At 34.7% G+C, this 25,792-nt stretch overlaps 1 protein-coding gene across 1 annotated transcript in view; it reads left to right on the forward strand.

Annotated features, from left to right (window-relative positions):
- Ascc3 (activating signal cointegrator 1 complex subunit 3) overlaps positions 1-25,792 on the forward strand; it is a 268,769-nt gene that overhangs the window by 62,870 nt on the left and 180,107 nt on the right. Inside the window, exons 12-13 of the mRNA XM_021173819.1 lie at positions 4,302-4,478; positions 6,165-6,236. Of these exons, the coding sequence (XP_021029478.1) occupies positions 4,302-4,478; positions 6,165-6,236 (249 nt within the window). The remainder of the gene's footprint in view (positions 1-4,301; positions 4,479-6,164; positions 6,237-25,792) is intronic.

Raw genomic sequence — 25,792 nt, forward strand, 5'->3', positions numbered from 1 at the left:
AAAAAAAAAAAAAGAATATAAGCAACATTAAGCCAACCCACTACAGTAACACAGATATTGACACAGACCACTGCTGCTGCAGGTCCCTGGGCTAGACCTCACCATGGCCTCAGGTGGCATAGCAAGCTACTAACGTCATGTTGTTCATCACTACCCTCAAGTCGCTAGTTCAGCCTCCTTTCATTGTGCTTCTCATTCTCTTCCAGTTCCCCACTACTTGCATGCTCATCTTAGTGGTGCCCCGGGCCTCTAGGTGTCTTATATTCATTCACTGTTTTATTTAATGAACTCTAACCATATGATTGCTAAATATTTCCAAGTACTATGAATTTAGTGGTAAAGAAAATAAAGTTCTTGGATATATTTGGCTTTACCCAAGAATAGAGTGAGGTACATCTGTGATGTCAGTTGCAGGAAACTCAGATGGAATTGGAGGAAAATTTGTCACATTTTAACATGTCATTATATAAATATGCACACAATAATACACCTACACAAATTCCAGAGACCTTAAAGCTGAATGTTATACATCATAAGTCAAGTATTATCTAATACAGCTTCAGAATAGCTTTAAAGATGCATGTAGTTGTGACACTGAAGACACAAAAGGTCTGTAACTGCTTCTGCTCTTTTCACAACTTATCTTCGTCCAACACCTGTTTGTGCCCCAAATTTTACACCCAAGAGTTTCAATAAAAGTTTGCAGGCTATCTTTTGCTTCAAAGGTAATGATTTTGATCCTGATTTTGTTTTTTATACTTTATGCCGTGATATTAGAAAATTGGTTATGGGGATGGATCTCCGGTGGGGTAGTCTCTAGATGGTCCATCTTCTTGTCTTAGCTCCAAACTATGTCTCTGTAACTCCTTCCCTGGGTATTTTGTTCTCTATTCTAAGGAGGAATGAAGTATCCACAAGTTGGTTTTCCCTCTTCTTGATTTTCTTGTGTTTTGCAAATGTATCTTGGGTATTCTAAGTTTCTGGGCTAATATCCACTTATCAGTGAGTGCATATCAAGTGACTTCTTTTGTGATTGGGTTACCTCACTCAGGATGATATCCAGATACATCCATTTGTCCAAGAATTTCATAAATTCATTGTTTTTAATAGCTGGGTCGTACTCCATTGTGTAAAGATACCACATTTTCTGTATCCATTCCTCTGTTGAGGGACATCTGGGTTCTTTCCAACTTCTGACTATTATAAATAAGGCTGCTATAAACGTAGTGGAGCATGTGTCTTTATTACCAGTTGGAACATCTTATGGGTATATGCCCAGGAGAGGTATTGCTGGATCTTCCGGTAGTACTGTGTCCAATTTTCTGAGGAACTGCCAGACTGATTTCCAGAGCTGTTCTACAAGCTTGCAATCCCACCAGCAATGGAGGAGAGTCCCTCTTTCTCCACATCCTTGCCAGCATCTGCTGTCACCTGAATTTTTGATCTTAGCCATTCCAGAGACTGCTCCACCCAGGGATCCATCCCATAATCAGCCACCAAACGCAGACACTATTGCAGATGCCAGCAAGATTTTGCTGAAAGGACTCTGATATAGCTGTCTGGTGTGAGGCTATGCCAGTGCCTGGCAAATACAGAAGTGGATGTTCACAGTCAGCTATTGGATGGAACACAGGGCCCCTAATGGAGGAGTTAGAGAAAGTATCCAAGGTGCTGAAGGGGTCTGCAACCCTATAGGTGGAACAACAATATGAACTAACCAGTACCCCCAGAACTCGTGTCTCTAGCTGCATGTGTAGCAGAAGATGGCTTAGTCGGCCTTCATTGGGAAGAGAGACCCCTTGGTCTTGTAAACTTTATATGCCTCAGTACAGGGGAACACCAGGGCCAAGAAGTGGGAGTGGGTGGGTTTGGGACCAGGGGAGAGATATAGGGGACTTTCGGGATAGCATTTGAAATGTACATGAAGAAAATAATCTAATAAAAAGTTGAATAAAAAGCAGAATAGTTCAAACTGAAAAAAGAAAAAAAACAATTAGTGATATTTTCAAAGAGCCATGATGTGTGAACATATGCAGTCCAGATTTATTTGCAGTGAACAACCTCATGAGTCCAGTCCATCCTGATAAAGCATTCCACAGATGAGGGCTTTCTTGCAAATCTTATCTACACATTGTAAGAGGAGTAGCCTGACTTTTCGCCTCCCATAGCAGCAGGAAGTGGCATGAGGTTTGCCTTCAGTCCTTCCTGTGACTGTGTACACTGTTTTATGTACATGGTTGTACTACATGTAGTTTGTTTTAGAGAACGTACCAGTATACAACATATTCCACTCTTCCATTAATTTCTTAATGTTACCGATTTTTAGTTGTTTTTCTACACTTTTCTTACTTGTAATACTAAGAAAAATACCCAGATTTCTTAGGTAGATATTAAAATTTATTAAAGGCTGGTCATCTCATTTTGATGGCTACCAGTCTGCCAGCTACTATGTGTTCCAGCCACTTGAAAGTATTTTTTTCCATTCTTTATAGCACATTAACCCTGTATTCTAGCTTTAACTCAACTGTCTTGAGATGGAATGAGTGCTTTTCTTTTTTTTTTTTCTTTTTCTGTGTGCAATTATGAATGACAGTTACGTGTTGGTCACATTGTGCAAACATTGATTAGAAATACACTGTTCTTTTGAACCTGTTGCATACTACTTGTTTAATTAAACTCGTCTTCTGCTTTCTACATACTAAAAGGAAATACCTGAAATAAAATCTGTTCCCTCTGTTTATGCTTTATATATTTTTAGCATCTATCAGTGCTTAATAGTCATAAAGCTAGATATGCTTCATTCTTTTAATTCCTGTATTTCCCACTAGATTTTAATCTCCTTGGTAGAAATGTGTCTTTGATTCTCATATATTTCTGAAGTTCTAATCTAGTGCCCATAACACTGTATTAAAACACATGTGCTTGTTCCTTGTGATTACCAAGTGTTTCCAGTAGATGGTAGTGTTTCACATCACACCATGACGCATGGTAATGTGAGCGTAGAAATTAAATGCTGGATTAGGGACTACATTCACAGCACACTTGGCATGATGAGATGATAAGATAAATATATAAGAAATTATAAATTATTGCACTTAGCAATAATAAACTAATATTGTTTTTTAACTTTTTTTCAGCAAGGAGACAGACTGTCCAAACGTAAACTTTATGAGATAGTAATCATAAAAGTTTACTATAAAAAGCCTTGGGTTCTATTATCAGTACTATTACCCCCCACCTCCCCAGAAATTTAACCCCCTAGTTTCTGGAGTAAAGATAAAGAAGAATCTTCACAATGTGGATTTTGTAGTGTTCGCCATGACTCTTTTAACTACTTCACATTGTCTGGAGTTCTCTAATTAGGATGAAATTTGAAATGGGTTTTTGCTGTTTTATATAAGATTTTTTTTGTGAGACTAAATCCACGTGTGATATTCTTTCTCTGTGCAACAATTTTCAACCAATGCCATCTGTTTTAAACATTTGTTTCAAGTAGTCTCTATGGGTGTGGGTCTGTGCTGTACTCAGTATTGCATTACCTGATTATTGTGAATTATGCAATCACCTAGTATAGGTAACTGGGTTTTGGAATTATGAAGGTATATCTATAGGGGTCTGCTTTGTTTATTTCATGGTATCTCCAAAACTGAACAATCTTATCAACATTGACTTTGATAATGATATTGTAACAACATAGTGATGTATGTTTATTATGAAGTATATGGAATATTCTGACCATCATTTGATTTTATTCCTTTGCATATAATACAGTCAGAATTTGATATTTGTTTGTTTGTGTTTGCTTGTTTGGGGGTATTTTAGTATTAATTTTTAGACAATAGTGAGGACAAAACCCAAGCCTGGTGCATATCAGGCCAACTCTCAATCAGGGATATAAGTTTCTACCCCCAGTTTTTGAAATATATTAAATTAATTTCATTGTTTTAAATTAAATCATTGTTTTAAAGTACTTACAGGTACTTAATGTCAATTCATAAGTTCAGATGATAGTAAATTAGGAATATGGTGTGTGTAGTGGGAGAAGGATAATACATGGTCTTATGCATGCTATGTAAGTGATCCACCATTGAGTCACATATCTTGGGCCTATATCTCTTATGCCTACACATTTAGATGATAAGACCTCTGTTGACCTCTAACCTCATTTCCATTTCCTGCAGTATAATTTTTATAATTCATATTGATAGCATACATGATATGTTATTCTGAGTTTTTTGTTTTGGTTAATTTACTTACAATTTATTTAATTAAATACATTCCTATTGAAATTACCCATACAGGTTGAATCCACACAGAGTATGATAAGAATTCTTGGATTGTCTGCAACCTTACCCAACTACCTCGATGTTGCTACATTTTTGCATGTTAACCCCTACATTGGACTTTTCTACTTTGATGGCCGTTTTCGACCTGTACCTCTTGGACAGACATTTTTAGGGATTAAAAGTTCAAACAAGGTAAGAGCTCATTTTAATAGTTTTACTTCTAAAAGAAATATTTTTATTGGCTTATTGTTGAATACATAATTGGGATTAAATCCTACCCAGCATCACTTCCATAAAATATAAGTATTGCTTCAAATGAAGTCAGGAACTCCTCTCAGTATTGGCAGTAAAGTCTTCCTACAGAATGGTTCTTAGTGTAGGTTACAGTATTTCAACATGTATTTTGTAATTTTAGCTGTTAAAAACTTCAAGTTATTTTAATTGAAGGACATTATAAAATAATAAAATCTGTAATTAAATCAGTAATATATATTTTGGTACAATGTTCATTTAAAATAAGGAATAATTGCAATTGAAAAGTAATCTCATGCTTCAGCCAGTAGAGGAGAATTGTGCTTAAAATATATTTTTATTATATTAATTATGTATATAAACAATATTTTTAATATTCTATATAATGCTTTAAAAATAGTCATCCCTTTAATGGTACCACCATTATACCATTTGTAGTATTGGTGTTCTTATTACAGTTTTCTAATAATGTAAGTAAAGTTTACTTAAAATTTATTTTGTTCAACTCATATTCTTCCTTAGATGAAAAAGCTTTAAGATAATATTCAAAATTCTTTTGATGACTCTTTTTTAAAAGAGAACAAATTAAAATTGTGTAACATTAGGCTAATCTTGGCTTTTCATTAATTACATTAGATTTTCTAAAAGAGAAGCTTATTAGTAAAACAGCCATTTTTGTCTCATACTGATAACATATTGGTAGATTGGTAAATCAGTTAAAGGTAGTTAAATTCCAAAGTGTTTTCCATAGCATTATGGTAGTATAATACTCACCAAATGCTGGATAAAGAAGTGATATAATGGTTTTGAAGTTTTAGAAATTTGGCAATTAAAGGAATTTACATACCATAGTGTGGATAGTAAATTATATTTTTTATAGTTACAGATTTTTATATTATTAGAACTTAACAAGTTTTATATTTATTTGAAATACATTGTTGGTATGTATGAAGATCTTAGGGTGTTGTTAATGTGGTTTATAATCAGTTACTGAAATTTTCAGTTAAAATTCAATATATGATCCAGTTATTAAGAATATGAGAATTGGTAAGATGGCATTTCCAGTTTGAAATGAACCAGACCCAAAGTACACTGAAAATATTGGTATTTAGCATGGGGATAGAAGACACTAGATGTGATTTTCAAATCCTTTGATCATTTTGTCCTACTTAGTAACAGATTATCAATCATAAGTTCTCCAAGTTCTAAAGTGTTTGTTATTAAATTAATTTACAAAGTGAATTAGTTTCTGTCTGTAGATTATTCTTTGTCATTCAACCTGTGTTCATAGATTTTCAGACATATGAAAATTGTGTGGTTCCTGAAATGACATAGAAAAAAAATAGCCTGAAGAATGAGGTTCTATAGGAAAACAGTACTTTAAAATGTATTCTAACATATCTATAGCTTTTAAAGGTAGACACTCACTTTTAAATTAGTCTTTGTAGTCTGAAACTGTGGTTTTTGTACTTTGTGGTTTTTTATTTTATTTGTTCTATGTTAGATACTTTTATTTGTTGCTTCTCTGTTCTAATTAGTCTGAAAGGTTTTGTACTGTAATTGACAAAGTTTCATTTGTAGTTTTATTGTCTAATTTTATAATTCTCCTGCTTTAAATTCTTTAAGATGCAGCAGTTAAATAACATGGATGAAGTGTGCTACGAAAGTGTTCTGAAACAAGTAAAGGCTGGACACCAGGTACACCAAGCTCCTGTTGTTTCTAGGAAATGCTTAGTGAAAACTGTAGAGTTTCAATCTTCACTTTCTCTGAATTCTGACATTTTTATTTCTTAGTTGTTTTAGTTTAATAGATAGCTGTATGAGTCATATAAATAGTCCTATGTGATATTGATATCCTGATATTGATATGTCAAGGTATTTTGTTTGCCATTTTATTAAGTATTTAAGATAAAGGTTGGCCTTGGCATTTCTGTTTCTTTTAATCTTTTTAAGCAGCACTTCAAAACTCTATTCATGTTTTTAATTATTGTTCAGGCTTTCATGATGTTATTTTTACTGTTTTGATTAAGTATATTCGAAATGCATTTAATAAACTTTGTATTGCTTTATTGTGTTTGAAAGTTAAGCAGTTCAGGTCTGGGATGTAGGACGATGATAGAGAAATGCATTTGAGACACTGAGTTCCATCCCTGGCTAGTGGTGGTGGGGAGAAAAGATTTAAGCAGTTTTGTTTTTTATTAACATCCCCATAGTATCAAATTTCTTTAAGGAAAAAGTGAAATGATAGAACAACTTATAAAAATTAGCGGTTTCCTGTTTTGGTTGTTGTTGGGCCTGGCCTTTGGGGAAGATTGGTTGCTTTGACTCATTGTTTTTAGAGGTGTGTTTCTTTACCTAGTCCTGGCTGGCCTCAAACTCAACTTCCTGTGTGTTGGGATTTCAGGTTTGCCCACACCTACCCAGCTGTGTGATTTTACTACTGTGTGATTATTTTAGAAGAGTGAAATTTATTTAATTAGACAGTACTTAACTTTTGTGATTTTGAACTGGTTTTTCTGACTCTTTGACTTTTATTTTTTAAGAGGTTAACCATATCTATTCAATGTCTGATACTTTCATTAGACAACTCAGAATCATTGGTAAAAATCTGCAGAGAAGAACTATTTTACTAAGTTTTCAAAATATCTTAATGTCTCTATTCAGCTGTTCATTTTAAAACTTGCAGAAAACTTTTTGTTTTTTGAGATTAAAATAAAATTACAGCATATCTGTCTTTTCTTTCTTCCCTCCAACCATTCCCATTTATCCCTCCTTGCTTGTTTTCAAAGCCATAGCCTCTTTTATTCATTAGTTATTATTACATGCATTTATGTATGTGTACATACATAAGTTCTCCCAAGTCTGTGTAATGTTACTTGTGTGTGTGTTTTCAGATAATCACTTGGCATGCTCTTCCCTGGGCAGACTATTTCTCCCACTCTCAACTTTCCTTATTTGCCAGTAGTTCATAAGTAGTATTGATACCTCCCTCATAGGCTTTTCCTTGTCCTCTTTTGTGTGTATATTGGTGTTATATTTGTTCAACTCATATGTAGGCAATCATGATGGTGAGGCTTTATGGGTATAGCTTCTGATGTTACCAGAAGACACAACCTCATAGCAAAATCCCTGGTTCCTCTGGCTCTTACAGTCTTTCTTCGTTGTCTTCTACAGTGTTTCCTGAGCTGTAGGTGCTCGAATGTTTTGTAGATATGTAGATATATCTATTGGTGTTGGGCTCTGCAACTCTGCTCTTTTGATTGGGTGTGCGTTTCTGCAATTATCTTGGTCTGTTTCAAAAGAAGAATATAGGTTTGTGTACAGAAGAATCCTTTTCCCAGAGGCTGAATCATAATGCAGCTGTTATCTATTAGATGAGTCAAAACTGACCTGGACCTGAGATTGATACCAGCCAATGAACACCCTTGGAGCATGTCTTTCTTAAAGAAGGAGTATCAAAATTTGTTTTTCTACTAAACTTAATGGAATGAAGTATTGAGAATTTTTGTTTGATCATTTAAACTTAGTTCATTTTACTTGGGAGTCTGCATTTCTTTATTCATTGCCTTTTTTTTTTGTTTTGTTTTGTTTTGCTTTGTATTATTTTGAGACTAGGTCTCATGTAGCCTAGGATGCCCTTGTATTTCTGATCCTCCTTGCCATTACCTCTCAAGTGCGGAATCACAGGTATCGCCTTGGCATTCCTAGGGATCTAACCCAGGATTACCTCCATGTAAGACAAATCACTCCATGGACTGAACTGCATCCTCAGTTCTCATTTTTAACTATTAAAATTTATTTTTATCAGTACTGCTTTTATTTGGAAATTTGAGAAGCCCTGATTATTTTAAATTAGTACTTTTTGTATCTTTTTATTAAAACCTGAAAATGATAAAATATTATCTTACATTTATTAAATTCTCTTAATATCTAATAAGATGTGTACTGTTACACATAGTTGACAGATGAAAATGAGGTCCTGGGCAAAAAAGTAATACAGTGGAGTACTCTTGTCATTTGATGTGTTGACTGTTCTGAGTCTGCATCTATTTAGAACTCTGGATTAGTAAAACTTTACATGGGAGCTTTTAATTGTATTTGGCTGTTATTCCAACACAAGAGAACCTTCATCAATGTATCGTAGACTTCAGTATAAATAAAAGGTTCAAATTTTTTTTTTAAGACAGGGTTTCTGTGTAGCCCTGGCTGTCCTGGAACTCACTCTGTAGACCAGGCTGGCCTAGAACTCAGAAATTCTCCTTCCTCTGCCTCCCAAGTGCTGGGGTTAAAGGCGTGTGCCACCACTGCTTAAATATTTTTTTAAATAATAGATGTAGAAATATAAGTATATTACGGTGAAATATAAATATATATGAGCTAAAGAGCAAGCCAGCTAATAGGTAGTCTTCTACTATATTTTCAACCTAAGTTCCTACACCGACTTTTCTCAGTGATGGACTGGGACTTGGAAGCATAAGCCAGGTAAACCCTTCCCTCCTCACATTGCTGCTGTTTACAGTCTTTTATCACAGCAAAACTAGAACTTCTGTTACTCTAGAATTAAAGATATTAGAGTATTTTTTCTTTACAAAAAATATAGTTAGCACTGACTTGCCAGATAATTAGGACAGTCTCTCATTGACGTCTTTGCAGGTTTGTTTTAGACACCTACCCCAACAGGTAACCAGAATCAAAAAGTTTTCAAGGCTTTAATTTAAAATACCATTGCTATTTGCATATCACTATGGACATCTTCCCACATACTTAAATTTTCTCTAGTTTTCTTACTGTATCTATTACATAATAGTCTCTGTAAGTAATTGTTCTACTATATTGTTTACAGAATAAAGCTAAGGTAGAAAGACTTTATGTATTCACTGCAGCTAGAAGGTTTTTTTTTTGTTTGTTTGCTTGTTTTGGTTGCAATTGTTAAAAATGTCTCTTCTAAGCAGTTTGTTAAATCTGTGATACAGAACTCTTAGATACGGAATCGCAGATCATTTTGCAATGAGGCTGATTGTATTTTCTACATTATTATGGAAAATAGGCTTCTCTAGAACACATCATTTTGTGGGGTTCAGACAGTATAATGCTTGGACATTCTGTTTTAGGGAGGTGGATAGATATTGATTGGAGATGTGTAGACAGTACGGATGAAATCTTACTACCAACTACTTTTTTGTCTTTGTAAATTCACTTACTGCTTTACTTCTCAAACCAAAAGTTCCCAAGGACAGGCTCATAGTCTAGTAATAATGCCTCTTTGGAGGAAAAGACTTGGCCAGGATACCCAAAGCAGGTTACCAGGTGCTGTTGATTATAAACACAAGGAGCTTAGGAATTGAGGCTGCACACTGTGAAAGGAGACGCTGGAGACAAGGATTACCTGTCCACCTTTGGTATTGATGTCATGACATCCATGACTGCCAGTTCTTCATGAACATGTGAAATCTAAGTTACTTTCTACACTGGTGTTTAGCTGAAATTGTTCTGTGGTGGTTTTTGTTAAAGTACAATTGTTGTTTGAAAACCAACTTTGATATCTAAAACTATATCTAGATCTGTGCTGTCAAACAAGTAGAGTGGGATAGCAGTGACCCTCTAGGCAGCTGGCCACTATGAGCAGGTTTAATCTGTTTTTCAATGATTAGCAATGACACGTTTAATAAGATTTCCTTGAATTTTATTTTTAATATGTACATATTTTGAGTATTTGTTTATTTCATAATATTGGCATAGTTTGCTACTATTTTACCATCTTAATATAGTGATAATCATGTTCATATAATGATAATATAGTAATATATTTACCACTCATATGTTTTCTTTTCATATCTTTGTGGGAGTTTGTATACATGTATGCATGTGTGTTCACATGAGTATGGGCAGGTACACATGCGAGTGTGCACACGTGTGAGGAATTCCAAGGCTAATGTTGAAATTTTTCCTCATCCTCCCTTTTACCTTACTCTTTGAGGCAGGGTCTCTTAATCAGTCAAAACTCTCAGCTTGTTTGGTATATCTCATCTCATCCTTCTAAGGCTAGAATTGCAGGTAGGCCACCATACTTAACTCAGTATTTATAAAGGTTCTAGGGATAGAATTCTTGATCCCCTTCCTTACCAAACAAGCCCTTTAATCACCAAGCCATCTCCCTAGCTTCTACTAGTCTTTTATTCTTTCATACTTGCGGGTTAATATTATAATTAGTGACAGTCAGTTATTAAATTATAATTATCATTGTGAAGCTTTATATTCACTCATGCTTAATAAATAATAAAGATTTTAAATGTATCTACATGATTTTCATAGCTTCATTGTCTGCAAGAAAAAGTTTACTTCAATTCTAATTTTTACAAGCCATGTGAATCTCCTTAGACTTTTAATCTGACAGTATGCCTAGATATTTTTATTTTGATACAAGGAAAAATGAGCCTTAGACATGTTAAGCAGTTTTTCAAGGGTGTATAGCTAACTGTGACTGATAACATTCCACATTGTTGTTATATTACTTATCTATCTCATAGATGCATGGGATAGGTAAATACCTATCAAAATGCAATTCAAGGATAGAAGAATATTTTTTTGTCACACAGCTCAAAGGAATACCATCTATAATACAATCAAAGGTATGGCTGGGGTATTTGGTTCATTCACATTATCAACCAAGGAGCAGGGAAAGAGAAAGGATCATGGTTTTCTGGCATTCTCCCTTCTCCTCTTTTATTCAGAGAGCCTTAGAACATGGGATAGTTCCTCCCACAATTGGGATAGATCTTAAACATCTCTAAATGTGTCTGACAGACATTTTTAAATGTGGGAATCTCAGTGATTCTAAATCTAGTTAGTTTGACTATGAAGATTGTCACAATTATTAAGCTAATTAACTCAATAGCTAATTTTCAGTTATTAATTATCTCTCCATTGCTAATTTGAAATGTTTTCAGCTTTCTATTATAAATGATGGTGGCTTATGTAATCATTATATTTTCAATTATTTTCTTGCTACTTTTCTGCTTAAGTTATTATTAACTCATTCTCTATAATGGAATCACAAGAAATGGTACAATTTGTCATCTTGTTTGGACCCTGTCTTTTCCAAATAAATAGAAACATTTTGTGGTAACAACAGACCTGAGAGTTAAAGGATCCAGAAGCTTAAAAACTAATGAAGTTTCTTCTAAGTAACATTGACAATATAGTTTGATGTAAGGTTGTGACCTAATTTTTTTTACCCACTTAATTTTTCTTTTTCACTTTTATGGCATATAAAACAAAGTGGTGTTATAAGTATGATTTCTTTTTTTTTTGGCTAGCAAGTATTTTCTCCTTGTTGATTGTTTACTGTAATTTTAGATTTTAGTTTGGACATGCACTCACTTTTATTAGAAAAGTGCTTCCTCTGGTTTTTTTTTTTCAACCTGTGACCTTGTTATCTTTGGCATGTATATATGCATATACATATGCATATATAAGCATATATATATACACACATACATACATACACAATATGTATATGTACACACATATCTATATATGAGGACTTAAAATAATCACTACTTATTCACTACAGAGTCGCTTATATTCATCTATATATATTTACATTTTTAGTTCATCTTATAGTCTTAAATTCCCTATAATTTTTCTTGATTCAGAATCTATTGTATTTTAATTGTTGAAAAATATGATATGCCCATAAATAGAAATAATAGTATTAAATGTATGTTCTGCCTAAAAGTCTTCAATCTAAATACTGTTTTTAGTATGTTTTGTGCAGTGGACTAGATCATACTGAGAAAGATTATCTGGGACATGTACTGTCACCTTCATAAACTTTGTCATAAATGCAGTTTGATTGTGATTTTTTTTTTTTTGACAGTATGTTATGAGTGGCTTGGGGAAGACCAAAAATGGGAATGCATTGGAACTTTTCCTGTTGGTTGACATTTGCCTTTAACCCAGTGCTTTCATACTGTAAACTTTCTCCTGGGAAGATTGTAAGTTCTTACATTAAACCAGTCATAATACAGCTGAGAGTTCTTTTGTAGCATCACTGGAGAGCTCCATTCCTTTCAGTTCTTTGTGTTTTCTATACTATATGAATGCAAATGAGGAAAATATCTGAAGCAAATCTTTCATTGTATCTGTCTTTTAAAAGGTGTTATCTATTAAATTCTGTGTTTGTAAGATAATCTGTGATTATTTAGCTTGAGAAGTGGCAGTATTCTACTGAATGCCACTGAAGTGTGGCTACACTGACAGTTGCACTGTGGGTATTTGGAAAGCAAGGCTTTTATTTGGGAAACTAGAGTTGCCAATTTCAAGAAGTTCAGCAGTACTTGATTCTATTACAGTGTTTGGCCTGTCATTTCAGTCTCTCATACTGCAACCTAAGTAGAAATTTATTTCCAAAGGCTTTCAGTCTTCAAAGGTTCTTTTTTCCTTAAGAAATACCTTGAGTATTCTGGGTTTGGGGGCTAATATCCACTTACCATTGAGTGTGTACCATATGTGTTCTTTTGTGATTGCAATATCTCACTGGGGATGATATCCTCCAGGTTCATCCATTTGCCTAAGAATTTCTTAAATTCATTGTTTTTAGTAGCTGAGTAGTACTCCATTGTGTAAAAATACCTCATTTTCTGTATCCATTCCTCTCTTGAAGGACATCTGGGTTCTTTCTAGCTGCTAGCTATTATAAATAAGGTTGCTATGAACTTAGTGGAGCATGTATCCTTGTTATATGTTGGAACATCTTTTGGTTATATGCCCAGTAGTGGTATATCTGGATCCTCAGGTAGTACTATATCCAGTTTGAACCGCCATACTGATTTCCAGAGTAGTTGTTCCAGCTTGCAGTCCCACCAACAGTGGAGGAGTGTTCCTCTTTCTCCACATCCTCAGCAGCATCTGCTGTCCCCTGAGTTTTTTATCTTAGCCATTCTGACTGGTGTGAGGCGGAATCTCAGGGTTGTTTTGATTTGCATTTCCCTGATGACTAAGGATGTTGAACATTTCTTTAGGTGTTTCTCAGCCACTCTGTATTCTTCAGTTGAGAATCCTTTGTTTAGCTCTGTACCCCATTTTTTAATAGCGCTATTTGATTTTCTAGAGTCTACCTTCTTGAGTTCTTTGTATATATTGGATATTAGCCCTCTATCAGATGTAGGATTGGTAAAGATCTTTTCCCAATCTGTTGGTTGCTGTTTTGTCCTTTGCCTTACAGAAGCTTTGCAATTTTATGAGGTTCCATTAGTCAATTCTTGCTCTTAGAGCATAAGCTATTGGTGTTCTGTTCAGGAAATTTTCCCCTGTGTCCATTTGCTGGAGGCCCTTCCCCACTTTCTTTTCTAGTAGTTTTAGTGCATCTTGTTTTACATGGAGGTCCTTGATCCACTTGGAGTTGAGCTTTGTACAATGAGATAAGAATGGATCGATTTGCATTCTTCTATATGTTGTCTTTTTTTCCACTGGTGGTTTTGGCTCCTTTGTCAAAGATCAAGTGACCATAGTAGGTGTGTGGGTTCATTTCTGGGTCTTCAATTATATTCCATTGAACTATTTGTCTGTCACTGTATCAGTACCATACAGTTTTTAATCACTGTTGCTCTGTAATACAGCTTGAGGTCAGGGATGGTGATTCACCCAGAAGTTCTTTTATTGTTGAGAACAGTTTTTGATATCCTGGCATTTTTGTTATTCTAGATGAATTTGCATATTTCTCTTTTTAATTCTCTGCAGAATAAAGTTGGAATTTTGATGGGGATTGTATTGAAGTTGTAGATTGCTTTCAGCAAGATGGCCATTTTTACTGTATTAATCTTGCCCATCTATGAACATGGGAGATCTTTCCATTTTCTGAGATCTTCGTTTTCTTTCTTCAGAGATTTGAAGTTCTTGTCATACAGATCTTTCACTTGCTTGGTTACAGTCACACCAAGGTATTTTATATTATTTGTGGTTATTTTGTAGGGTGTCATTTCTTTCTCAGCCTGTTTATCCTTTGAGTATAGGTAGCCTACTGACTTGTTTGAGTTAAATTTTATATCTAGTCACTTTTCTGAAGTTAATTGTCAGGTTTAGGAATTCTCTGATGGAATTTTTGGGGTCACTTAAGTATACTATCATATCATCTGCAAATAGTGATATTTTGACTTCTTCCTTTCCAATTTGTATCCCTTTGACCTCCTTTCATTGTCTAATTGCTCTGGTTAGGACTTCGGTACTATATTGAATTGGTAGGGAGAGACTGGGTAGCCTTGTCTAGTCCTTGATTTTAGTGGGATTGCTTCAAGTTTTTCTCCATTTACTTTGATATTGGCTATTGGTTTGCTGTATATCGCTTTTAATACGTTTAGCTATGGGCTTTGAATTCCTGATTTTTTCCAAGACTTTTACCATGAAGGGGGGTTGAATTTTGTCAAATGCTTTCTTAGCATCTAATGAGATGATCTTGAGCTTCTTGAAGCTCAAGAAGAAGGAAGACCAAAGTGTCTTCAGTCCTTAGAAGGGGGAACAAAATACAGATAGGAAATATGGAGACAATGTAGAGCAGAAACAGAAGGAAAGGCCATTCAGAGTCTGCCATACCTGAGGATCATCCCATATATACTCACCAAACTCAAACACTGGGTTGGTGTAAAGAAGTGCTTGCTGTCAGGAGCCTGTAGGAAATAGAAGGAATACATGATATAATTATATAATAATTCCCAAAAAAGAAGAAATGGGAAATATGATTCTATGGTTTCCCATCTTCTTCCTCTTTGCTATAACTACTCTGTAAATAATGTTTTTAACTCTTTAAAAGTCAGTATAAGATTTTCACAGATTCATTTCTTAATTGCCTGTAGTTAGTTCTTCGTGTAGGGTCAAGACCTCCACACAAAGGATGCCAAGAAGTGCTTGCTGACAGGAGCCTGATATAGCTGTCTTTTGAGAGGCTCTGCCAGAGCATAACAAATATAGAAGCGAATGCTCGTAGCCAACCATTGAACTGAGCACTGGGTCCCCAATGGAGGAGTTAGAGAAAGGACTGAAGGAGCTGAAGGGGTTTGCAACCCCATAGGAAGAACAACAATATCAAGTAACCAGGACCCCCACCTCCCAGAGCTCCCAGGGGCCAAACCACCAATCAAAGAGTGCACATGTAAGAACCCATGGCTCCTGCTGCATATGTAGCAAAGGATGTTCTTGTCAGGCAGCAATGGGAGGAGAAGCCCATGGTCCTGTGAGGGTTCAGTGCAGTAGTGAAGGTGAATGCCAGTGAGGGGAGGCAGGAGTGGGTAGGTGGGGGAGCACCCTCGTAGAAGCAGGGGGGGTGTGCGATAGGGGGGTTCCAGATGGGAAACCTAAATGGAGGCTAACACTTGAAATGTAAATAACGAAAATATACAATAAAAGAGAGAAACAAACAAACAAACAGACAAACAGACAAACAAAAAAGAAATACCTTGACTATGCACCGTTACATCTATACTTCCTGTAGGTCAGCAAAGAATAATACAGTACAGTTGTTCTGTAGTGTTGCTAAATTTGTTTTTCACTCATGGTTAGGGTCAAAGTTACTTTCTCTGTTATCTCCAACTATCTTTTTATGAATTTCCAAATGATAGTTTTAAATACATGAGTTTGTATATATCTTTCTGTGAAAAATGAAGAATATGTAGTTCAACCTTTCTAAAAACTGGACAGGCACATCAATCAATTCTGCCCACTTCTGCTGATTGAAAAGTATACGCGCATGTGCTTTTTTTTCCCTGACAGGCTGTCTACCTGAAACTTTTATTGTACATATAAGCATAATAAGTTATAGATTTATTTATGGATCAGTACTAGTTAGCTAGTTATAAGATTTGTTCTTGGAACTCTAATAGAACTAACTTCACATGAGCACATTATTTAACTGCCAGTTACTTATTCAATGCACAGCCTTTCTTTATTAGTAAGGAAACATCTCTATTTTAATTCTGATTTTTTTCTTTAAATATAACATCAGTTATTATACAGTAGTGATAAATATGTCAGTCTTTTCTAGTCCAAGATAACTAATTGAAGTTCTCTTTGTGTTTTCCTCATGCCTCCCACACTTCCTATTTTAAGACAATAGTAAGATACAAAGAAACAAAACACACTTTACTGAGTAAGTCTAACTTGATTTGTTTCCTTTCTGTGAGATTGTCTCATGGTTTGGTTTCTCTCAGAACTTTGATTTTCAGATTGGTGTTAAGATTGAAACTGAGGATTTTTTTTTTAAGGTTGATTATTCTTAGGCAACAAAGAGGTGTTCCTGCTAAATAATTAACATTTTCTTCTTAAATTTTTCTGTTTGAGTAAATTAGAAAAGAGAAGTGCCCCGTTCAGAAGCCGTGCTGATACTCCCTGTCCATGCCTTATTCTATGGGTTTCAGTAGCTCAGTCATCTAAATATGTGCATTCATGGACTTAATGGACTTTATGTGTAGCTGTGCCTTAAAAGCATTGACAACGGTAGGAGGCAGTTGTGTTCCACTCAGGCATGTGTGCTGACAGATGGAGAAAACCTTTTCCCGTTGATTTTCAACATTCCTACTCTGCAGGACTTCAAGCTCTTCTTGGCTACTGGGAAATTAAAAGTTGGCGATTCAGCCTTTAATTTTGATCCATCTGCTCAAACTAATGAGACATCTCATTTGTAAGCTTTTCTTTGTGTTACCAAATGCAAGTACAGCTTTATCATTCCTCTTAATAATTCACCTCCTCCTGTGTAACTTGCAGAATGGGAAAATAATTGATGACTTAATTCTTTTGAGATTTTTCTTTTTATACAAACTTTGTTACAATGATAGGAAGACAAATTAGGAACTTTCCCCAATTATAATACATTTAATAAGTGACATCTTCTCATCAAATTCCCAAAATAAAATCAGATCCTTATTTAATAGGTTTTTATCGAAAAATCTGCCTCCTCTTTGACAGATTAAAAGACTTTGTTAAGTAGGACCCAAACACTTCAGCCTTGGGTTAAAACTACACACCAGTCTTTATTTATTGTATATGTGCATCTTATTTTCTTTTCCTTCATTGTTTTCAACTGCTTTTATTTTGAGTTATAAAACAATCTCTTAAAATTGATGAATAACTAGATGAATTTCCTGTCTGAAGAGAATGATTTTGTGTGTGTGTGTGTGTGTGTGTGTGTGTGTGTGTACGTACATGGGACCACAGAGGTTGGCATCAGATGTCTTTCTCAGTTGTTGTTACTATAGTTTTTGAGAACTTGGAGTTACAGATTTAACTAGGTTTGCTGTCCAGGTCAGTTCCCCTCCTGTGTAACTCAGAATGGGAAAATAGTTGATACTTTCACATCAACCCACCACTGCCTACCCTGAGCTGGGATTATAGTATTCAGCTGAGCCTTGCTTTTTACGTGGGTGTGAAGATCAGAGTTTAAGCTCTCCTGCCTAGAGAATTCATTGAACTACCTCCTTAGTTCTTGTCGCTTAACATTGTTTCTCAGGTTTACAAATACACCATCAACACAAACCCCATGTGCTGGCTTTTATGATGGAAATTTGTGATGGCTGACTTCATTGTCTATGACAGCTTTTATTCTCCATATGTGAGCATCTCTTTTGACTTTCTTTTGTGTTAAATCATTTAAAATAATTTACTTGTGTATGGTTTTGAATTCTGCTTTCTTTGTCTTTCCTGACCCCACGAGGTGTTACCCTAAAGGCTTCTTAAAGATATTTTTTCATTGTATGAATAAAGATATTTCTCCTTAATCTTTACTACAAAAGAGGGTAGTTCACACACACAAAAAGTCCAGTTTGGAAATGTAAGGAAACTAAAGCTTTTCCCAGACCTCTACTTTTGAACTCTACTCCATCTCTAGTTCTGTTGAGTCATATAAAATTTACTTATTTTCCAGCCTTTAAGTAAGTTTTTAGTACTTATAGAGTCTTTATTTTGGTTTTTAATTAGCATTATCATAATTTGCTTAAGACTTTATTTTCTGTCTGTAAGCTAAGAATTTTTAACATGTATGTAAGCACTATATAAAATAGTTTTATAGTTTATTACATATACTTCTCTTAAATAAATGGTATTCTTGTCTAAAATTAAGAAGTACAAATTAAGATTATTCATTTCTCCATGATATCATTAAGTTTGCAGTCCTTACTTAGACTTTATAGTGAAGAGCTTGGAATTAAAGTTGCAAACACGTTACCTTTCCATTTGGATCAAATGTCAGAGGGTTTAGAAGTGAGGTCATTATCTAGTAAATATGAAGGCTAGCAGAATATCACCGCCATAAAAGAAATTTCTAGTGTATAATTATGAAAACATACTGGTTATACATTAATTTATTAGTTCCATTTAAACCTTGCACTAGTACAGTCCATTACTATACAAACCCTGTCAGCACTGAAAGGTTTGCTTTTAATACTGAAAAATGCTTGTGATTAGCCAAGATAAATGAAAGAGTAGAGCTCATTTTACTGATTCTTTCTGCATACAGTGCTGTGCATTCACCAGTCATTATGCATTCCTTCCTCTGTGGCAGCGACAAAATGTCTCATGATACTTATCCTAGAAAATGTGTAAAAATTCTATTTTATTAACATAAACCTCCAAACTGAAGTGTTTAAAGGGGTTGCTTGTGAATGTCTTCTCTTATTTTTTTATTTTGAATATTTTTTACAGTTCCTTTTTGCTTTGAACAATTATTTGAAGAGCAGTTGCTCTTAACCCTCCATAATCAAAGCAGTGGTGGACAATGGTATTGGTTTTCAAGATAAAAACATTATGTGGATAGTGCTTAGTGTCTGTTTTTATTCTACCACATTGATGATAACAAACAAAAACAACAACAAAACAGAAAACCTGGTAACAAACATTGCCATATGTGCATTCTCAGCAATATGAAATTTTATGTTGGTTAAGGCATTCTGCTTTTTACTATTCCAAAGACCAATGCTTTTTTTTTCTGGTCCTTATGATACGGATTGCTTTTCTCGCTTCTGAACTGTCTTCAGTCATTCTGGTTGTTTCTCTTTCATTGTCTTCGCTAATTGACTTACTCCTTGACCCTACTAACTCAGCATTTTCTTGTGCTTTCATCATATCTCAGTTAGGACCATTCTAAAAGTAACTCAGTGTGTTTATATTGTCCTCTTTTCTGAGCTCTAGACTGTTGTGACCCTACCCTATATTGCTTCTCTCCCTGGATATAGCAATAGAATTTATCTATACCAAATTTATAATCTTCCCTGTAAATCCAAGGTATTTTTATTTCTTAGATCATTGAAAGACAAGACTATAAATTTAATTACATAGGCTAAAACATAAAATCATCCATATCTCTATCTTAATATCTCACCAATATCTATCAATCTTCTAAGATTCTCTAAGACGTGCCCATTTCTCTGTCCCTTTTCTTCTTGCACGTTTGCACACAACTTTATATATATATATATTTTTTTAATTAGGTATTTTCTTCATTTACATTTCAAATGCTATCCCAAAAGTCCCCCATACCCTCCCCTCCACTCCTCTGCCCACCCACTCCCACTTCTTGGCCCTGGCATTCCCCTGTACTGGGGCATATAAAGTTTGCAATACCAAGGGGCCTCTCTTCCCAATGATGGCCGACTAGGCCATCTTCTGCTACATATGCAGCTAGAGACACGAGTTCTGGGGGTACTGGTTAGTTCATATTGTTGTTCCACCTATAGGGTTGCAGACCCCTTCAGCTCCTTGGGTACTTTCTCTAGCTCCTCCATTGGGAGCCCTGTGTTCCATCCAATAGCTGACTGTGAGCATCCACTTCTGTTTTTGCCAGGCACTGGCATCGCCTCACAAGAGACAGCTATCTCAGGGTCCTTTCAGCAATCAGTTATTCCAGGACTGCATAGACAATTTCACAGTTATTCTTTGTATTCCTGTTCTAGCACTTTTCTAGTTTCTCTGCATTCTGAAGCTCTCTCAGAGCTGTGAGACAATAAAATTTCTGCATGTCCTACTTTAAATGCTTCATTATGTATACTACTTTTACTATTATTTCACCTAGTCCTTTCTGTTAGAAATGTTAAATTATGCTATATCTCTGAATTTAAAATATCACCTGACATAGCTTCTTTATAATAATTAAATTAACATTTGTACCACAGGTAATTTATGTTACTATCTCATTCTTTTATTTCCATTACTCTTTGGATGCTTTTAGCAGTTTACATTTTAGAAAGAGGTGATTTTTCACTTTTCCAAAACACAGTTTATAAGAATACACTAATATTATCTTGAGATTTTACATATAGCAGTTTCCTAATAAACTGTGTAGTGTTCTCATTTGCACAAAGAATGGTTATTATACGAAGTACTAGTAGTAGATTTCCTTTAGTGCTCGTAATATCATTGTCTGATGATTAATACCTTCCTGTAATAGGCAAGTAAGTGCACTGATATGAAAAGAAAGTCTAGCAAGTCCTGCTCCCTTTATGTGACTTATCCAGCACTCTTCCCATGAGGTGTATTAGTTGTCTTCAATATATACGTATATATGTATATACAGGTATATACATGTGGAAGGTATTTATTCATTGTGAGGCATTTTCTGCTCTTTTCTTTCCATGTGTATGTGTGAGTTTGGTGTACGTGAATGTGTGTGTATACATTTTGGTATGTGTGTGTATGCTGTTACCCTCACTTTTGCAATTTCACATTGCAAGTTCTTTGCATTGAGACAGTACTTACTACTGTCCTTTTGATGCGCTCTTTCTATGCATCTTGCCAATGCATAAATGTGTGTTTGCTGATGTAGTACAGAGAAGGACAAGTAGCTTATTTGTATTTGCTTTACATTTTAGGTTTTCCAAGATTTAATTGATTTGAATAAAATATTTCTACCTCAGAAATAAAATATATTAGTTTATAGAAGCCTGATAATAATTAACTCAATAAAACTGACTAAGAATGTATATCTTCTCACCTAATTAGAAATACAAATTCTAGGGGCAAGAGAGATAGCTCAGTGTTTAAGAGCACTGACTTCTCTTCCAAAGCTCCTGAGATCCATTCCCAGCAATCACATGGTGGCTCATAACCATCTGTAATGGGATCTGATGCCCTGGTCTTGTGAGTCTGAAGACAGTGACCAGTGTAATCACACATAAAATGAATAAGTCTTAAAACAAGGAAGGAAGGAAAGGAAGGAAAAAGGAAGGAAAAAGGAAGGAAAGGAAGGAAGACTAGGTCTACCGTTTAGTAAAAATCCACTATAAATTTATTATTTGAGAAAATTATTTTTGAATGTTTAAGACTCATGGTGACTTTTTTTTTTTTGTAAAGATGAAAATAAACATATTCAAAGAAGTCTTAGAAATTCCTTTTCTTTTGTTATTTTCTTGAAATCAGAACAGCTTTTATAGTGTTCCAATATAATAAACTTCCATATCCAGTGTATAAGAGGAATTATTATCAGATATTTCTTTAATGAATTATATTTACATGAGTAATGTAATCACTGGTTTTACTTAATTTGTTCTACACAATAGATATTGCTGTCAGGAACAAAGTAGAAGAAATTTGGCTATTTGGAGATCAGTAAAATATCTTTTTCTTTGTGATACTATTTTATAACAACAAAGGCTTCACTATTTCGTTTATTATTCTCTATTGTGTTAACCTAGGTTGAGCAATGGATTAATTATGTTGAAGCTTATGCTATGGCAACAAATTAGAAGGTATTTTAGATTAGATATTACTTTTCAAATATTAGTTATATTTGACATCTTTTATAAAGCCATGAGCAAGGTACTTGGAATTTTAGAACTATCTTTTTTTTTTTTTGGTCTTCATTAAATTAACCATTATAAGTAGATTAGATTCACTAGATAACCTTTGAAACCCTCATTTTTGTCTCTAAGAGCTATGATAATACATGTAATAAATATAAGAAAAACTGAAATTCTAAAAGATTGATTTCCAAATTTGCATTTCTTTGAAGTGCTGAGAACTTTTTGCTTTCTATCTTGATGAATTCCAGACTTTTTCACATACACAGAGTAATATAACATTTATCTTTCTATGTCTTATTTATTTTACTTTCCCCTGTTGTAGCATATATAATGACTTGTGGCATGAAGATGCTATTGTGTTTATATGTTTATGTATTGATGATAGTAGTATTATTTATACCTCTGGGCCATTCTTGAGGAAGCTTTGAAAACATTTGCATCTAAATATCCATTGGGATGTTCATTTTTACTTATTTTGCATATTTGGCTAGGAAAGAAATGCAGTTCATGGTAATTATGTTTAATGTATCAAGAAATACATAAGCTTTTCACAAAAACTGTGCCTGTTTCCATAGCAGTGTGAGAGTTTACATGATACACATGTTTAAACAGAATAGTGCAATTCAAATCAGACCTGGAAATATCTACATTTCCATGGTGACCCTCGTCCTGTTTCTTTGTAAAAGTGCAGCTATTCCACTTTCTATGAAATAGCTTTTGATATCATCTCCAAACCCAAGAAATAATGATACAAAACATCTTTTCATTGCTTATTGGCCATTTGTACAGTATACCATCTTCCAGAAAAGGTTTTTCAGTACTTTTAAGCCCAGTTGAATTTACATCTTGCTACTTCTTATAACTGTTACCACACACATGGTTTGCAAATATGTCTGTTATTCTGTGGCTCTCCTTTCACTCATTTGATGGTGTTTTTGATGCACAGAATTCTTAACTTACTGTCTAATTTTTCTATTTCTGTTGCTTGCTTTTATTATATTTAGGAAGCTAGTGCCAAGTTTGAGAACATGGAGAGTTGCTTCTGTTTTTCTGTTTTCCTCTATGAGTTGTATAGGTTTAGCTTTTAAATTTAGCTCTTTTTTTCTTTTCATGTCAAATATTTTGTAGATGGTACAAGGTAAGAATACAGTTTCACACTTTTGCATGTAGCCTTTGTTTTCCTGGCACTGTTTACTGAAGAGACTGTTGTTCTTTCTTCCTGGAAACATCCAAGCAGATGGAAACTATGGTCCATCATCATCATCATAAGTAATATAATATGCATTGATTTCATCAGAGTTAGAATAACTTGTCCACACATTCAAGCTATGGATGGACTAATGCTCCACACATAGAGAATAAGCAGAGGAAATTATCTTTAGTAGCGGTTCCATTGCCAGTCTTCCACTGCTAGTGGATCTGTCACCATTATTGATGCTGGATATTTAATGGTCTTTATCCATCCCTTTTGTGCTAGATGAAAAGGAGGTCTTCCAATGAAAGAATGTATAAAGTAGTAAGTATGGCTAGATTTTTCTTTTTTTTTTTACACACATGGTTAAACAAACAAAAAAAAAAACAATTCAGATTGGGCTAGAAAAAGAAAAAGATTCCTAGACAAAATTAAAAAGCCAACATAGGCTTTGTGAACTCTCTTTTGGTAGGAAGTAGACATACTGAAAGCCCACTCATATATTGCTACTTGAAGGCTAAAAGACTGTATCTGCAAAACACACACACACAATTTAAAAATAATATACTAAGAGCAAAATCTAATAATCATTCTTTAAGTCAGTTTTAATTTCTAAAATATACTTTAATATATCACATATACAACATGAAGAAAATGAGTGAGTAAAAAGAACATGGAGTATGTGTTTTGTTAGCCAAGGCACTCCTGGATATAGAGCCTACTCTGGAGTACGGTTAATATACCCAATGCTGTTGAGTTGGAGAAAACTGATTTTCTCTTTCCCAACAGGTATCAGTTGCAGATCACTTCTTGACTACTGGTTGTACTTTGTTCCTACTTATTCTTCTCTTTGTTGGAATTTTGTCTGGTTTAAATCTGTGTATCTGTTCTAGTCTCTAAGTGCATCAGCCCTGTTGTCTCTGGAAGAAGCTGTTTTCTTGGAGTCATCCACCACTTCGGGCTGTTACTGAGCCTTAGCGAAGACATCCTGTTTAGGGTCTAGCTCTTCTAAGTCTCTCCCTCCCTGCTTGTTGTCCATTTGTGGGTCTTTTTGTAAGCCTTGATTATAGGAAGAAGCTGCTCTGATGAGGATTTAGTAATGCAGTGAATGATTGGTATATATCCTTATTGTATGTCACTTATTGTATGTTTACTTGGAATAATAGCAGCTTTTCCCCTGGACTTGTGACACATTTAGTCTCAGGTTCTTGGCCCCATTATCAGTATCCTGTATGGGTTCTGTGTCATAGAACAGGCCTTAAGACAAGTAAAAAGTAACTGGTTACTTTCATAACATGTATGCCACCATTGCACTAGTGGAGTATATTTGTAGGCAGGTTGTTTTTATACCTTGCAAAATTGGTATTGTACATAGTACCTTTCAGCTACATGAACACTTAGTACGGATGAAGCTCCTAGTTGGGTATCAACTCAATTTTTTCACATTTAAAGATAAAAGTAAGTGGTGTCTTCAGCAATAGGTTCCTTTTGTCAGGTGCAGAGAGTAACTGATAAGCATTGACAATTGCCTATGATGTTTTGTTGGAAGAGACTTCTATGGGATGCCTTTACCAGAATGTAACCGATTCCTGGCACTGGAGGTTTTATTAATAGTGCATGTATATGGCTGGAATATTGTTTCCTTCATTATATAGTAATTATACTTTAATCATTTGATATATGTATACTTTATATTTGTATATTAAACAGGTTCTACAGTAGTAGGTTTCCATATGGTTTTTCAAAAGGTGTTAAGTGTTAGTTGTTCCTCCCACTAGTCCCTGCCTCCCCATCCCTGTCCCCATTTAATCCTTCCACTTTTATGTTCTTTTGTCCCTTTGTATACTGTATTCTATTTCTTCTTCCTTGGAAGATCCCCTCAATTCTTCCTGGCCCATTACTAACAGCTCAACAAAACACATATGTAAAGCCAAAGGCTGCCATCCGCATGTAAAGCAAAGCGCTTGCCTTTCTAGGTCTGGGCCATCTTACTTAGGATGGTTGTTTCTAGATCTTCATTTACCTGCGAACTTTATAACTCATTTTTCTTAAAAATTGAATAATACCACTGTTTATTATCCATTATGAATTGATAGACACCTAGGCTGTTTCTAATTTCTGGATATTAGGAATAGAGCAGCAACAACTTGAATATCATTTCTGTAGTTAGATGTAGGATACACAGGGTATTTACCCAAGTGTAGCTGGATGTTGTGGTAGATTGGCTTTTAATTTTTTTAAATGATTTTTAGAGTGGTTTATACCCCAGCCATCAATGTATAGAT

This window comes from Mus caroli, chromosome 10 (genome assembly GCF_900094665.2).
Source record: "Mus caroli chromosome 10, CAROLI_EIJ_v1.1, whole genome shotgun sequence".
Classification (NCBI taxonomy): Eukaryota; Metazoa; Chordata; class Mammalia; order Rodentia; family Muridae; genus Mus; species Mus caroli.